General features: G+C 35.5%; 2 protein-coding genes across 2 annotated transcripts in view; one reads left to right on the forward strand and one right to left on the reverse strand.

Annotated features, from left to right (window-relative positions):
• Positions 1 to 16,176, reverse strand: part of brd4 (bromodomain containing 4) — a 133,971-nt gene that overhangs the window by 110,274 nt on the left and 7,521 nt on the right. The window lies entirely within an intron of this gene.
• Positions 387 to 1,523, forward strand: LOC130221568 (epoxide hydrolase 4-like). The gene is made up of 2 exons (XM_056454108.1): positions 387 to 716; positions 1,360 to 1,523. Exons 1-2 carry the CDS (start codon positions 474 to 476, stop codon positions 1,447 to 1,449), a joined length of 333 nt encoding a protein of 110 aa, XP_056310083.1. The 5' UTR covers positions 387 to 473; the 3' UTR covers positions 1,450 to 1,523.

Here is a 16,176-nt window from a genome sequence, read left to right on the forward strand (position 1 = left end):
TAATAATAAATTTATTTATTTATTTATAATTTTATAGTTTTTTTATTAACAATTTTACCCATAGACTGCAAATTATTTTTTGTTCCTTTTTTACTTTTTATTGTCAAACTTTGCTGAGAAATAGCCTACATATTTTGGTGTACTGAGTCTGATCAATCACTCATAGACTTTAAAAACAATGTCATTTTAGAATTGACAAATGTATTGACATAACTAATATTAATATTAACAATAATAATCAGCAATACAGGTTACATAACCTATTCTTGTATGTTAATGTTTGATTACGGAAAAGCTTTGTGATTAAGTCAATCTCCCAGATAATTTATTTGTGGTATAAAATAGCTCAGTGACAGTTGTTTCCACAAAGTCACACGTGTGTATTGAAGGGTGAACTTCTCCAAAGACAAACGACATTAGCTATAGAGCTTGTCACTAGATATATCTCTCTGATTATTACAATTATTATAATCATGAGCAATTCTTTAATGCACTGGCTTTTACTACCAACACGGCTGAGCTTATGGATCCTCTCTTTGGTCTATTACATTGTGGTGTATGGCACAGCTGGAATTACAGCTTGTTTGGTTTTGATCCGGATCGCCTGGACTGGATTTAAGGATCCATATGGAACTTTTCAATGGACCGTCCGAAAGAAACCCCCAGCCTGTCTTCAAGACCCTGAGCTTGGTGACCATGCATTTCTGAAGGGCAGGGTGAGAGGATTTCAAATGGACAAAGTATCTAATTACTTAGGCTATCTGATGTTTTTTTGAAAGAATATCATTCAACACAGTATAATACTATATTTTTGAAGTTATACGTTAAATAAAAATTTAAATGTAATTGGTGCATAACATAGTCTACTATTTTTGGTGTTTGTTTATTTATTTATTTATTATTATTATTATTTTATTATTATTATTATTATTATTATTATTATTATTATTATTACTATTATTATTGTTGTTATTGTAGGCTAATTTTGCGGTAAATATACTAGCAGTCTCTCAGTGAAAACGAAGTAAAGCAGCAGTATTTCTCCTCCTGTGTCTCTAGAAAAGTAAATGAAAGGCTCGGAAAAAGGCTTGTCCAAATCTGGTGTTAGTGCGCCACCTGTGTTTAAAAAATCACGGCGTTCACAATCCTGCTGGCGTTCCTTTGTCTTTAATATAATCACACTTCAGCGCTGTAACCTTAGCAGATTGACTGTTAAGTATAGTTTATTTAAAGTATATTAAAATATTGATATTGACTTAAAATGCTACTATACTTATTAAAATAATTTTGTTGCCTGTTTATTATTTATTTGTTTCCTATCTGTTTTTTGTTGTTGTCTGTCTTTTTTTTACCCCGCAGAGCTCAGGTTTGAGGTTTCATTATGTGACAAAAGGAGACCACAAAAAGCCACTAATGCTGTTCCTTCATGGATTCCCAGAGAACTGGTGAATTCTGCCTTCATTTGTTTCCTTTCTTTTATCTTTTTGCCACTTTTTCTTTTGTTACCCATGCAGAAAAGCCTATATCACATTAATGAAGTCTGGATGAAAAATTCTATAGAAAAAAAATATTATTACAGTATACTTTAGCTCTACTCTATAACTACAGTTTAGTTTAAAACTACATTCTGTATTAGTAGACTTGTTTGAAGTCTCCACTCATTTGAACAGCACACTCACACACAGTAAGCACACTTCACCTGAAACTCTCGCTCACTGATATCTAACTGGCTGTAGGTTTTTCTGATGCCTTTACTGCTCATTTCCAATAAATACAGTTCAGTACTGTAAAAAATTAATCTTGAGGCTGTAATTTTCATTAAATAAATTGATGTGGTCATTAAATGGTCATGGTTTCTTTAAAAAATTATATTCTGGATTTATTATAAAATATTGAGAAGATTTCACTAATATAACTAAGATTTAAATTTAACTTATTTAAGCAAACTAAGTAATTATTAAGCTTAATTTGAGAAACCAATTAAGCTAATAATATTGAGGAAAGATGGCTTCACGTTTATTTTAAGAAAATTCACTCAATTATGTGGGTTTGATTGAGATGTTTGCATTTGAATCTCAACAACGGCAGTGATCAGATGACATTTTGAAGGAGCAGATCAACAGCGAGCATGTTAAGAGGTAAACATTAACAGTTTATCATTTCTATTGTCTTAAATAAGCTCTTTCAAGAAGACACATGCTGTTCAAGCTTGTTCAGGAGCTTAGTTTTGCCATAGGATGTATAAAGGGATACACGGGTATTTTAACCACCCATTCCTATTTGAAATTGATTTGCTTCAATGTTCATTCTGAATTATATAATGAAATTGAACAAATTATTCGCATTGTAATATTTAACAGCAATGATCAGGCAACAGTTAAGCAGGGTGGACGAACAACAGCGAGCTTGTTAAGTGGTAAGTCTAAGCTAAGCTAGCTAGCTATTCAATGGGGTTTATGCACAGCTGGTGCTTTTTCCATTTCATTAGGTTACTACTAAGCTACTCCAGAAATTAACAAAAATAAATATTTAATAATTAATATAAATAAAAAATGCTTCAGAAATACATTTTATTTGGAACTTTATAAATATGTAGGAATGCACAACATAGTTTTTTCCTGATAATTTCAAACTCCTTTTGGTGGAGTCTTTTTTCTGTTTGGGTGTTTTAGAGAAGTGGTTACTTACCACTATTAAGATTAGAGAATTTTATTCCTCAGAAGTGTTAGCTTCTCACATTAAATTAGACATGGACTTGTAATTTTCTGACCTCAAATAAGTTTTGTTCCTAGAAAAAAAAAAAAAAAAAAACTTTTCTCTCATTTTCATCAGGTGTAACAGCAGCCCCGAATAGGTTATTTTCACATGATGTCATTGATGACGTGCGAGACTCAGGTGGAGGGTGAGAAGTGATTCTTCTACATAGGAATTGCTATCTGAATGTTAAATGTTTCTGTTTTAAGTCGGCCAATATAAGAAATGCCAAACAGCTTTTATAGACTTCCCTTTAGGAGCAAAAACTTTAGGGAGAAAGTTCAATAAACTGGCTGAAAAATGGAAGAAAAGGAGGTATGTAATAAACATTTGTTCAATACATCCATGTGTACAAGCTTTTTTTTTTTAAGTAACAATTGACAGCACCAATAAAGATTATATACATGCCTAGCTATCTGTATAAATATATTAACGTGTTATTTAAATATCAGATGCAAACACCACAACACTTGTACAAAACCCAGGAGAATATAAATAACGTACCCTGCCATGTAATCACTAGGGTTGGGTATCGATTGGGGTTATTTCGATACCGGTGCTAAATCGATACTTTTAAAACGATACCAGTGCCAAGACGGTGCCTAAACACATACTTTTGAGCCACAAAATTAAGGTGGATGACTCTAGAAAAATCTTTTATTTGACAAAATCTTTAAAAAATATATATATATTTTAATAGAAAAATATAATTAAAGTTTGAAGTAAACATCAATTCATATTTTATATATTTGAATTACATTATATTTCCTTTGATCATTTGTTGGTTCATAGAATTTAAGATTTGCATTATAAAAATACATTAGCTTCCTACTATTCCTCAAAATACTGAACTCCTTTTTTCTAGGGTTGGGGCTTGTGACTATGTTTACATTGTTATCAGTAATCTAATGAATTGCCTTAACCTGAATAAGACAATAATATGGTCAAGCTGTTTACATGAGTTGCTTTTTGAATGTATTAAACGGGGGGGTATATATAGGGGGGTAAATGTTATAACTATTATATAACTAGTAAAATTGACTGACTGGCACCATGGGGAAGATAAAAATAAGTAGATTATTAAATTAGTTAGTTAAACTATTATGTTTAAAAATGTGTTGTACATAAATCATGTGTTGAAGATGAAAATCAAAAACGAATGAAAGCAAAACTAAACGAGTTGAATATGACTTGCATGATCGTGACTGAAAACTACATTTGATCAATGTGTTACATCTGTTCTTTGGTACTTGCCGACTGTTTGTAAATTCAATACTGTATTTCCTAACGTAAAACTATGTACACTAGATTTCTGATTAATAATGGTCTCTACATAGCCAAGGACTTTCTATTTTAAGTGTTAAAATCACTATTACCCGTGTCAATTTGGGCGTCAACCTTTGACGAATGCCAGGAACTAAGCTACTGCGCGCAGCACTGTAATGACAGAGAGAGCGAGTGCGCAAGAAAGCAGAGGGAGCTAGTGCCCAAGAGAGTGAGGTGCACGTGACACTAGAGCGCGCAGAGAGAAGCCTCTGCTTCAGGTTCATCTCCAAAGTCCTGCCACCGATTAGCTGATCTTCGCTTCTTCATAGGAATTAAATGCGAAAGAAAAAAATCTGCAGTTCCTTTAAGGTTATCAATAAAATAAAAAATTAATAAAAAATAGATAATAAAATAAAAAATCAGCTGGTTTACCATGGCTAGTCAAGACTCTAAATTCAGAGTATTTTCTAATCATATTAAAATCGGAGCTTTAGTGTGCATGTAAAAAAAAAGTGCCATATGATGTCAGAGACAGTGCATTCCCCCCTGCCTTTGAGCCCTCAAATGTGGCATTAAGTTTGACGCGTTTTCCCCCTTACACGCAACTTTTGTAAATCATCTGCTTCACGTCACTGTGTCAGAATCCTTGCTTGTAAATACGTTTTAGAAAGCTTAGTTTTAAGCAAATTCGATGAATGTGATCACGTGTGTTGATCTGAAGAGAGTCACTCTCGCTCCCCGAACTGCGCTGTACTGCGTGCGTCTGTTTCCCCAAGCAACAAGAACAAACGCCTGACAACGCCCGTCCGTATTCCTCAAAATTGTTTCGAATTAAAGGTTAGAGATGGTGTGGACACGCGTACCTGTATGTTGCCTTTGATGCACCCCTTGATGCTTCTTACATCTTTGGTCGCAGCACCAGTGGCACCGAAATTCATATGCTTGTTTTTGATCCGGTACATACTGGGTACAAAGTCACCAGTGCTCTAACAGCACCGGGTTTCGGTACCCAACCCTAGTAATCGCTGCAATGAATCTTCGTTTTGTTTGCAATAATCCATATCTTTACCAGTGTTTCGGCGGAATAAACAACCATAATATTATCGTGTATTCATGCAGCAGCGATTGAATATTTGTTGATTGCCAAGTTCATTGACCGAACACAAAGGAAATGCAACCCTTGCGAGAAAACTAGATGGTAAGTGTTTGTTGAGCACTTTTCCTCTATAAATAATAATAATGTAGACCTATGCGTTCACACTTTTTTAGGCTTTCATTTGTCATTTCGTGATGTCTGGAAGATATCCGCATGAGGCAAAAAAAAATCTATGGTAATTTATAATAAACATGTTTTGACCCACATAGTAAAGTGTATAATGTGTACAACACTTTGTTAAATGAATGATAAAAGAATACTGTAGCATAGTAAACTGATAAACTGTAATACATACTGTAATGTTGTGGAGTATAATTATAGAAACTGAGGCCTATTGGATAATTTGTTTATTACTACAAGTAGTGTCATACCAGAGCAACAATATAATTACTGTACAGTTTGCTTCCAAACACCATAGTATTTACTATAGTTTTTTTTTTTTCATGAAACATAGGTTATACAGTATATACCGGATTGATGACAGGCAAATATATTTTAGTTCAGTAGAAAACTCGGCCCTCTTCAAGATATAAGGATCATGCCTAACATATGTGGCTATTTTCTATTTATATCACCTTGAAATAGACTTTCCTCTATGTCTCCTATTCAGTGTTTTACTTCGTAAAAAAACATGAAGGTGTGCAAGCACCATTTTAAACAGAATGCCCAGTCTTACTGAGCTGTTTTGGTATTACAGAACATTCTCACAGTGTGTTTCTTTAACCACATGACTGGAACAAAATATACATTTTTAAAAAGAGACAATTTTACTTTAACAGAACCGGTTATTTTAAAAACGTAAACACTATCATATTTCAAATGCTCTTGCAAAAATGACACTAGACAGTATAAAAACCATCTGTCTAAATATGTACAGCTGTAGAAGAAATGCTTCATCAGTAAACTTAACTTAAGACAACTTTTCTAAGAAGGATTTTCAACTGCGTTCTTTACTTTAGCAGAACCGTGGGTGAGGTTCCAAGCAAGCAGTGCCATACCAAAAAGTGATGTATACTAGGGTTGTATGATATTGGGAAAAATCTGATATTGTGATATTTTGTTTGTATTCAATTTAAATATTGCGATATGAATAGTTTCACAAGATAGACCATCTAATAGTGCTATTCAGACTTACAGTATTTAGGTACAGAAATGGAATAATCGCGTTTTCTTTGTCTCATTTCCAGTCGAAATATCTAAAAAAATCTTAGATCAAGTAAAAATATTGTTTTGTTTTCAACTTCAGAGGACATTTAGAAGGCAAAATTAGGGGATTTTCCCTAAAACAAGTAAAATTATCTGCCAGTGGGGTAAGTAAAATAATCTTGTTTTTGCTTTGAAATGTAGGCATTTGGACTAGAAACAAGACAAAATGTTAAAAAAGTAATAATAAACCGCATATATGAAATGAGACACCAAACTTGCTACTGCTGGTTCATGCGCTACAACACCTCTAAGTACCAACTCAAGAAAAAGACCCATGAAATAGCAGCATTGAGGCCGTACAGATGTGAATTTCCATTATGCATTATGATCACAAAAGACTGCAGTTGACTTGTGTATATTCATGGTTTCCGCTACATTCATTCTTCCATGGCGGGGCGCCACGGCTACATTACAACATCTCATTCAAAACATTTTATTTTTTTTATAGTGGGTTATAGTCGCACCATAACATATTAAAAAGTAAGTGTATTATAACAGCGCAAACTTTTCTGTAACCGTAGTAGTGCTGTGCGTCATTTGTTTAACCCTTTAAGGATACGTGCTGACTGACTGACAGGTGCGTGATGGGTGAAACATGACGTACAGCCGTTTCACTTTACTTCAGGACAAATTAATACCGCTCTGTAGGTCTATTGGACACATTCATAAATATTCCTAGCAACTCTAATCAATGCTGGAGACATACTCGTTACATAAACGCACTAAATTGCACTTCAGCAGCGTGTATTTGAGAGTGCACAAGAAGATCTGCGCGCTCTTGAAGTGGCTTATGTTTGAGGGGGCGTGCAAGAAGTTGTGCACGAGCAGAGAAAAATCGCGCGCAAGCAAAGAGATTCGCATGCTGTAGGCTATAACATAAATGCAATCTCGACTTCTAATACTGCGCTCACGACATTTGTCATACCACAGGTAGTTGGTAGATCTGCGTAAAAATTGGAAAAATGCTGGAAAATTCCAAGAGGAAACACTGACATGTATATAAAATGTATTTTCCTCCAAAATGCTTAAATCAAAGCTGAATGATTAATATATTATAGTTAATTGAAGCCTAAAACATTAAGTCTTTTACTTTTAACTAAATAAATAGTTTACCTAAAATGAAGCTTGTTAAAAATTGTAATAAAAGGCTATATAATCATGTAAAATAACCTGACACACAAAAAATTATTAAAACCAAAAGGAACATATAAAACCTGATGGAAAATACATTAAAAAAAACCTTTAATGCTAATAAAATAACACTTATAACCTGAAACTTCCACACACAAATGTGTAACCATAATCAAATACCAATAATTTGGCATTTCTGTGGAACAACAGTTCTCCACAATGACTCTCACACAGCAAGCACAGACACAAGGAAATTTCAGTTTATCTGGTCTCCCATCTATTCACTGGTGCTCCACATCCAGAGGTCACATCCTAAATGATGCCAATGATAGAGTTGCTATGACAACCCAAACTGTGAGGAGAGGAAAACAAGCAGACGCCGAGATCCACCCAACAACAGCTCACGCTCAACCATCACTGTGAAGTGACGACCACACAGCAAACACCTAATCTGAACACATGAAGACAACACAAAACTAAGTTTGTGCCTAACCCCGATCACCTGATCTGACCGCTTTCCCACTATCAATGTGCACTTAATGCAGATCAAGGACTATGTACACAATCACACAGTGAGAGTATGAAAGGTTACAGTCCTTGTGTGTGTTAGTAATACTACTTAAGCAGAACAAGTCCGTCAGTTAAACCCATTACATCACTAAACGCTCCTGAGGAATGAGACACTCTCAGTCCTCTACGATTAACAAATCACAACATGCAGAAGCCATGAAAGTGAAGTTTGTTAGAGGGATGATTCACTCACATTGAGCATTTGATATAGGAATGGGTGTTATGGACTTAAAATTACATCACAATATTTTCAGGATTTTTTTGCAATATCAATAATTTTGACAATTAATATGTATCCACTGAGAGTCAAATTAAGTTCAGTATCTTTAGAGAAAAGAATCTTCTTATGTTATTTTATTCTTATTTTACACACTTTAACTCTGCTTCCTAGATGTCCACTGTCTTGCAGAGCTCAGCCATATATTACTTAAATGGCTGATCATGCTTTTCAGGTTCATATAAAAGGCACAGATGTGCTGAAGCAGGTAATAAACTTTGCAGAACGGTGGGCAAAGATTAAGGCCCCATTTACACTAATACGTTCTAGTTTTTAAAGCAGAGTTTTAGAATGAAATGTGACCACACACACACACTCTAGCATGCGCTCTCTTCGGTCATTTGAATCTATTATTTGTTCTCGGGGTGACGAGTTTTGGCTGAGCGCAAAGATAAGTTAATATATCAATTATAGAGGTGTGAACCTAGATTGGTCCTCACGGTTTGGCTTCCGATTGTCATGCCATCGATTCAATTCGATATCGTGGTGCATTGACGATGCTTTTCATACACATTTTATGTTTTCTTCACAGCACAGCAATTCTTGTATTAAAATGTATAAATATATTATATACTATTTGTAATACAGTTTTGTCCTTTAACACAAACAGTACAGATATATAAAACTATACCTTTAAACAACACAAGCATTTATAGCAAATAAACAAATATAAATTTCCCGCTGGCTCTCTGAGCCTTGTCTTGGTCACGCTCTCAACAGAAAGGGCTGCGATTGGCGCTGGCGCTTCTTCATATGATGAATGACACTGAATAAACGGCAGCGGCATCACAGCTAATCCATGATAGACACGGTGGAGAAAAACTGTAGGCAGGCGCTCGTGTCTGTATCCAGAGTATCACTGTAACAGAGGAAGTCACTGCCAGCAGGTCAAATGGGCCACAGTGAGAGAGAGAAATAGAGTTTACTTTCATTCTCTCAATCGCAGTGCAATAGGGGCTTCTGCTGTAGGTGTTCAGTGAAAGACTGTCTAGAAAACACACATGCAGTGAAATTTGTGCAGAGTTTTCAGCGTTTTTAAAGTAATGGGAGCGTTTGTAAACACTCGCGCTCGCCTACCTTGCCATAGTAGCTACCGCGAACATAGCGCATATGAGATAAATGACGTCAGTACATTATAACCGGTTATGATATTACTGAACCGATACCGAATTGTCTGCATCGCAGTGCACCTAAGAAACATTTAATTTTGACACGCCTATTAATTTATGGAACCACGTACACTGATTCTGCACATTTGACTGATTGCTATATTGTATAGACTTATTGTACGTTATACTTTTATAATGGTCATTATTGATTATTAAAACTAGGGCTGTGCAATTAATCGAAATCGAATCACAATTTGAAATGTTGCGATTATCTAACAAAATCGCAAGAGGCTGCGATAAAATATATATTTTTTAACTTCCCCCACCCAGAGCAAATGCGTGACAGTCTTACTAGCCATTGAGTGAGCATACTTTCTGCCTAATCAGAATTGCACAACCGAACTATGTGAACACCCACAATAAAACAAACAAAAAGCGCGACTAATTAATATCATAGAAAACAGCACATCTGTACTATGGGAATATCCTGCTTTCAAAGTCACAGACGCTGAACAAAATGTAATTTGTAAGAGCTGTCACAGAACAAGGAACTACAAAAAAACAGCACCGGAAAAAAGCACCACATGCGGCTATATGAGGAGCATCTTGCTAAAAAGTCAACTACAAGTAGAGGCATCAAAATTAATTGTTTCTTCGGTGCATCGTGATGCAGACAATCGGTTCAGTGATAATCATAACCAATTATTGTGTACTGACTTCATTTATCTCATATGCGCTATGTCGCAGTAGCTTACATGGCGAGGGAGGCAAGCGCGAAAATTTAAAACGCTCCAACTACTTAAAAACGCAGAAAATGTGCACAATTCACTGAGTGTGTGTTGCTGGACAGTCTTTCACTGACACTTACAGCAGAAGCTTGTTTCACTGTTTCGGAAAAACTGAAAGTAAAGTCAATTCCTCGCTGTGGACCTTTGACCTGCTGTCATGAGATAATGTTTCCTCTCCTCTCAGCTGTTACAGCGATACTTCTGAATACAGACATGAGCCTGTCTGCACAGCGAGTTCTCCACGTCTATCATGGATCAGCTGTAACCGCCGTTACTGTTTATCAGAGTCACTCACTCAAAATTGTATTATGAATAGTATATAAATATATTTATACATTTTAATACAAGAATTGCTGTGCTGTGAAGAAAACATAAAACGTGTATGAAAAGCATTGTTGATGCACCGAGATATCGAATTGAACCAAAACAATGGCATAATAATCATAACCAAACCGAACAGTGAGACCAGTGCAGGTCTAACAAGTACTGCCAGTGACACTAAATCTAGTAGGAAGCAACAGCAAAGTACAATTTCAGAGTTGTTTGCTAATATAAAGTTAATATCTTTGCTAATATAAAGTTTAATATCTAACACGCTTTAGCAGTGAGCTGAAGCTTGACTACAAAAAAAAAAAAAAAAACACAATTAGACATTTTCCCCCAAATCACACAGCCCTAATTAAAACAGGTACTCAGCGAAAGAGTCAGGGTATGCTTTGTATTTTTTCAATGAAAATGAAAGGAGGCAGTTATGTTTTAGGCTCTGTTTTGTTATAAATATGCATACAGTGAAGATGACGCTCATTTAATTATGTTAAGACAGTGAAACAGGGCAGCCTGCAGGGTGATGTGAATGACCTGAGGTTATAAAGTATCCTACGTGGTTCCCTTTGAGGATTTTCCTGACGTGTCCTAGTGAATTTGTTTTACAAACTTGCAAAGTTTGAATTTACAAGTAAAGGATGCAAGACTGAACTTTGTGTACTTCATATTGAGGAAAAAGCACCAATCAGAAAGGTGAATGTCTGCAGCCCCGCCTCCGTTCACACTGCCATCATCACTGACATGGAGCAGCAGCGTTTTAAAACCAAAACAGCCTCTTAAGCGTTACCAAAACGCTCCATTTCGGGGCCCGTATACTCCGGGTAGTGTGGATGGAAGACATAACCGTATAGCAAAACTTAAAACTAAAACATATTAGTGTAAACGTGGCTTAAGACCACAAGCATATGTTGAAATGCTATTTCTGTTATTCATATTGGATGCTAGAGGGTGACCTCGCACACAATTTACAAATGTACATAACTGAAGACGATGTCAGCTACGATCAGTTTTTCCTGCATGAGGATAAAAATGATAGAAATGGACAAATGGATCAAACACCAAGAGAATAAACAAACGCTTCTGATAATATTCTGATTATTTGTGTTCAAGTAATCCTGGGTATTTTATATACATTAAAGTATTTTTATAGTGCAATGGTAATTGCCCTAGCCTTTATCTGTTAAATAGCACAATATCTTCTTCATTCTGTGATATTAAACGATATCTAAATAAAAAATATATATATTTTAGACACTCAACTGGTGTTATGTGGTGAAATTAGTGTTAAAGTATGTCAGTAAATCGGCATTTGTAAACAAACTCAAACATGCAAAACTATCACACTTGTACTACTGTGATCAATCATTTCACAGACTAATCATGGGTTTTATCGTTATTACTATAAGCTAAAAAAAAATTATCATGGGGTGAATTGTTACCGGTGTATTGCAAACGATAAAATTTCCTAAAAGATAAACTATCCCTAATTTGAACATAGATTTACAATGAATTGTTGCTCTCTAAAATAAAATGTTCAATTAAGGCCCAGTTTTCATTCAACCAAATTTTTGAGGGCAAAAAAAATAAACGGATCATAAAGGCTGAGTGACCATATATGGGTTTTTCGAATCTTCTGAAAGCCCTGTTTTTTTATATATTTTTAGGGGGGTTTCATCTTTTTATTATTGGGAGAGGACAGTGGAGGCTACAGACAGGAAAGTGTTGGGGTAGAGGGAGGGGAAGGGTCGGCAAAGGCCTTCGAGTTGGGAATCGAACTCGGGTCACCGTGAGCACCACAGGGCTATATTTCAGCACGCTTAACCACTGGGTTCTTAACCGCTGACGTTTCAAACTTTTAACAATGTTGTGCAACGCGGTGGCACTTTACATCCTGTGTGTAACAAATTCTGAGTCTTTAAAACCTCACCACAAGCAACTGTGAAATCTGGACTGACAGTTTTCAAATTACTAGAACTTCTATGTTAAGCTGCTTTGACACAATCTACATTTATATAAATAAGATGAATTGAAAAGCAATCATACATGTGCAGATACATCTGTAGCAGCTCTGCTACTCAACTCTCCAGTGTTGTCATGTTGCTAACTTGGTGTTGTGTTGGATATTGTTCTAGTGTCTGACCTGCATCAATATAAGATACAATCACATGTGAAAGGCGGAGTTTCAGAACACACCCACTGATTGCGTAATATTCAGTCTAACGGTTAGCACAATGGTGTTAATCAGCCAAAACAAGCTCCTCTAAAATTAGCTTTGGTCAGCCGTTTCGTACTGCCGAAACAAACTCAAAACAAACTTCATTATGGCAGGACTTGGTTTTAAAATGACGGCATTTGTAGGGATGCAATCAAATTATCGGGATCGATATTGGTTCGATACCGCATATTTTTGCTGGTTCGTGTATCGGCCAGCTGGTACCGATCCAAATCCTATCTTGCGTGTGCGCTATAATCTGTGTAATTTATAAGCCAACAAAAGCCCTAAAGGTAGCCTATTTAAGGGCACTATAAAGTTGTCATGTAGGCCTACTATATCCCACATGTTCTGAAGCCATTCTATAGTTTATTGTGAAGTACAGATGAATATTCAAGTTCTTAAATTCATGTTCAATTCAGCACTTCCTGCCACTGCCCCTGTCAATCATTCTTCATTCATTCACAATTCAAACTGCATGTCGCGATAAAACACGATAAAACTCTCCAAGACTAATTGTTCAAGTTAATATAAGTAAACAGAGGAGAAATGCATTTAGTTTTGCATTAAATGGGTTCCTTTTGACCTGCAGCAAGGAGTTTATTGCTGTTAGATATCATGTTGCGCTACTCTGAAACTGTTATAATTCACTAATATTTCACTGTAAATTTATTTATATTAATATTTTATTTAACAGACCAGTTTGTGTTTTGATTAGGGTCAATGGGTAGCCCATTATCCATTTCAAAGAAAAATCTTAATATTAAAAAAGGAAACATAAGCTTCATGTTTTTAGTTATATTGTGTTGTCTGTCATATACAGTATAGGCCTATAGGTCTGTTATTTTTATTAAAGAAGATTTATGGTTTGAGTTTATCACAAGAAACTGTATTATGTTTAAAAAAAAAAGAAGGCACGGTATCAGGATCTGTATCGGTCGATTTTTGGTATCGAGATCAGAACGGTTCCAAAAAAATGGTATCAGTGCATCCATAGTCATTTCACTTCATTGTTCGATTTTGTTTGAGGTCTACCAGGGCATTAAATGTTCAATTCCATGTTTACACTTAACAGTAGAACTAAAAGCCCCCTTTTTGTCCTCATAGTTCAAAGTCTTGTACAAAAAAACACACTGATATTATTAATCAAATAGCACATTTCTTATATATGTAATATTAAAATTGATAAAGGAAACCAACTATTTTTAGTACTTTGTTGAATATGTTTCTTTTTTTTTGGGGGGGGGGTGCTTTTCACAAAATAACTGAATACTGGCAGTGTGTGGAAAAAAAGAAAATAACCAGCACCTCCTCTAAACAAGTGTTTAAAAGTGCTTGCATGCTTCTTTTCTCAAAAAAACAGCTCTCTACCTATTTATATGTGATACTATTTGAAATCATAAAAACAAAAAATTAACAATAAACATCAGTTATTTTCTATTTCTCATTTTTTAGTAAAGAATTTTGTGATGCTTTATATGTCCTTGATGGAAAAACATGAGCACTGGCCTTTGAATTGTAGCCCTTCCTGCATCTAAAGTAATGTAATATAATGTAGAATTGTAATGTAATGTAGATTTTCTGCATAATACAGTAAAAACCGCAATAAAGAGAATTTCATTTACATATTACATACAAACCTATAATAATAATAATAATAATAATAATAATAATAATAATAATTTTGTTGATTTAAGTGAAGTAATCAAAATCTCAACCATTTAGGTCACATGCGGGCAAAATTTTATCTCTGTGACCTCAAAATATCTTTGGGAGCATTTGTGGAAGTGCATAAAATTATTGCCCTGCGACCCATTTTTACTGCAAAACGTTCACTACATGCGCAGATTTAGGAGGCATTGACACAGAATGTATTGTCTTTTTTAACCTTAATGTGAAATACAGTGCTCAGGAATAGTTTAATACCGTGCCAATTTGCTATTAGTGTGGTCAAAAGTATCGAGTTCGAAATTTAAAAACGGTCAATTTCCCACAAACATTTGAGTGCATTCTTAAATGCCACTGATCGCCCATTGAGTTCACATGCATGCTCAACCCAAATGACTGTGATTGGCCATGAAGGTCATCAGTTCACCACTGTTTACCAAGTGCAAACACAGATACAGGGACACTAGAGAGATTCAAAGTCTTGTCGATCAGCTGATCTGCCTAGGAGCTGACATGCAAGAGATCTGCTGATGGATCGACTGATCTACGGGACTTTGACATGCTTTACGTCCCTGTATGTTTGCACTCAGTGAACAGCAGTAAAGTGTGGTGAACTAATGACCTTCACAACCAATTACAGTAATTTCTGTTGAGCGCATAGACAAAACGGCCAATTAACGGTGTTTAAGAACATGCTCAACAGCGATTAAATGTTAACGGGAAATGGACTTTTAAAAAAAATTCAATACCAATTGGTACTGAAGTCGACCCTTTGGACAACACTACTTGCTAAAGTAAACAATCCCACAATGCTTGCCCCGGAAGCTTTTACGATTGGCCTACTGCTTTAGAGCTGACAGAGCAGCACTGCATGTAAAAGTTGAAAATATTTAATTTGACATCTTAAAAATGTCAGGCACTGAAAAAGATGTGAGTAACTCACGTCTGTCAAGTGCATGTTCACATAAAAAAGTTGAAAAGTAGCACATTAGAGTAGAAAAACACAAAAATGTTGGTATGTAAAAAATATTAGCTGTCAATCACCACTACCACAAAATAGTGCTGAAGATGAGAGAATGAAATAACCACTGACAGATTTCTTTGATAAAACACCAAATAGTTTTACAAATAATAGCACTTCTGATATTGACCATGTGATGAATGTTGATAAATCATCTGAGGGTGTACAGTTTTTGAAGAGAGTGATTAAAAGACTTCCTGTGGCTTTAAGTCTGCTATGAAAATGGCTCAAGGCACTGCATTCACTGTAAAACCTGTGGGACAGTGTTTGCATATAACATCATTGACTATTGAATCTCTACATTTTAAAATTATGTTCTCATTCGTTCTTTGTTTAGGGCAACAACAATGGCAGGTGAGATAGAATAACGGTTTCGTAAACCAAGCAAACAGTCTCCTCCAACGACAAGCACCACGTCACATTGCTTTATTATTGCCATGGAATAGGGTTGTCACAATACTGGATTTCGATACCAATCGATACTGAAGTTAAAAACGTCCATTTCCAACTGACATTTGAGCGCTACTAAGCACGTTCCGAAACATCGCTGATTTGCCATTGCGTTCACGTGTTCAACAGAAATGACTGTGATTGGCCGAGAAGGTCATCAGTTCACTGCTCACACCATTGTTTACTGAGAGCAACTAGATACAGGGACAATGGAGCATTTTGGAACTGGTTTGTCTATAAGCTG

Source organism: Danio aesculapii, chromosome 3, assembly GCF_903798145.1.
Source record: "Danio aesculapii chromosome 3, fDanAes4.1, whole genome shotgun sequence".
In the NCBI taxonomy this organism is placed as follows: Eukaryota; Metazoa; Chordata; class Actinopteri; order Cypriniformes; family Danionidae; genus Danio; species Danio aesculapii.

Coding starts and splice junctions, on each gene's coding strand:
- LOC130221568 (XM_056454108.1), top strand. CDS start 474: ATGAGCAATTCTTTAATGCACTGGCTTTTACTACCAACACGGCTGAGC. Junction 717..1,359: donor ATGCATTTCTGAAGGGCAGG/GTGAGAGGATTT, acceptor TTTACCCCGCAG/AGCTCAGGTTTGAGGTTTCA.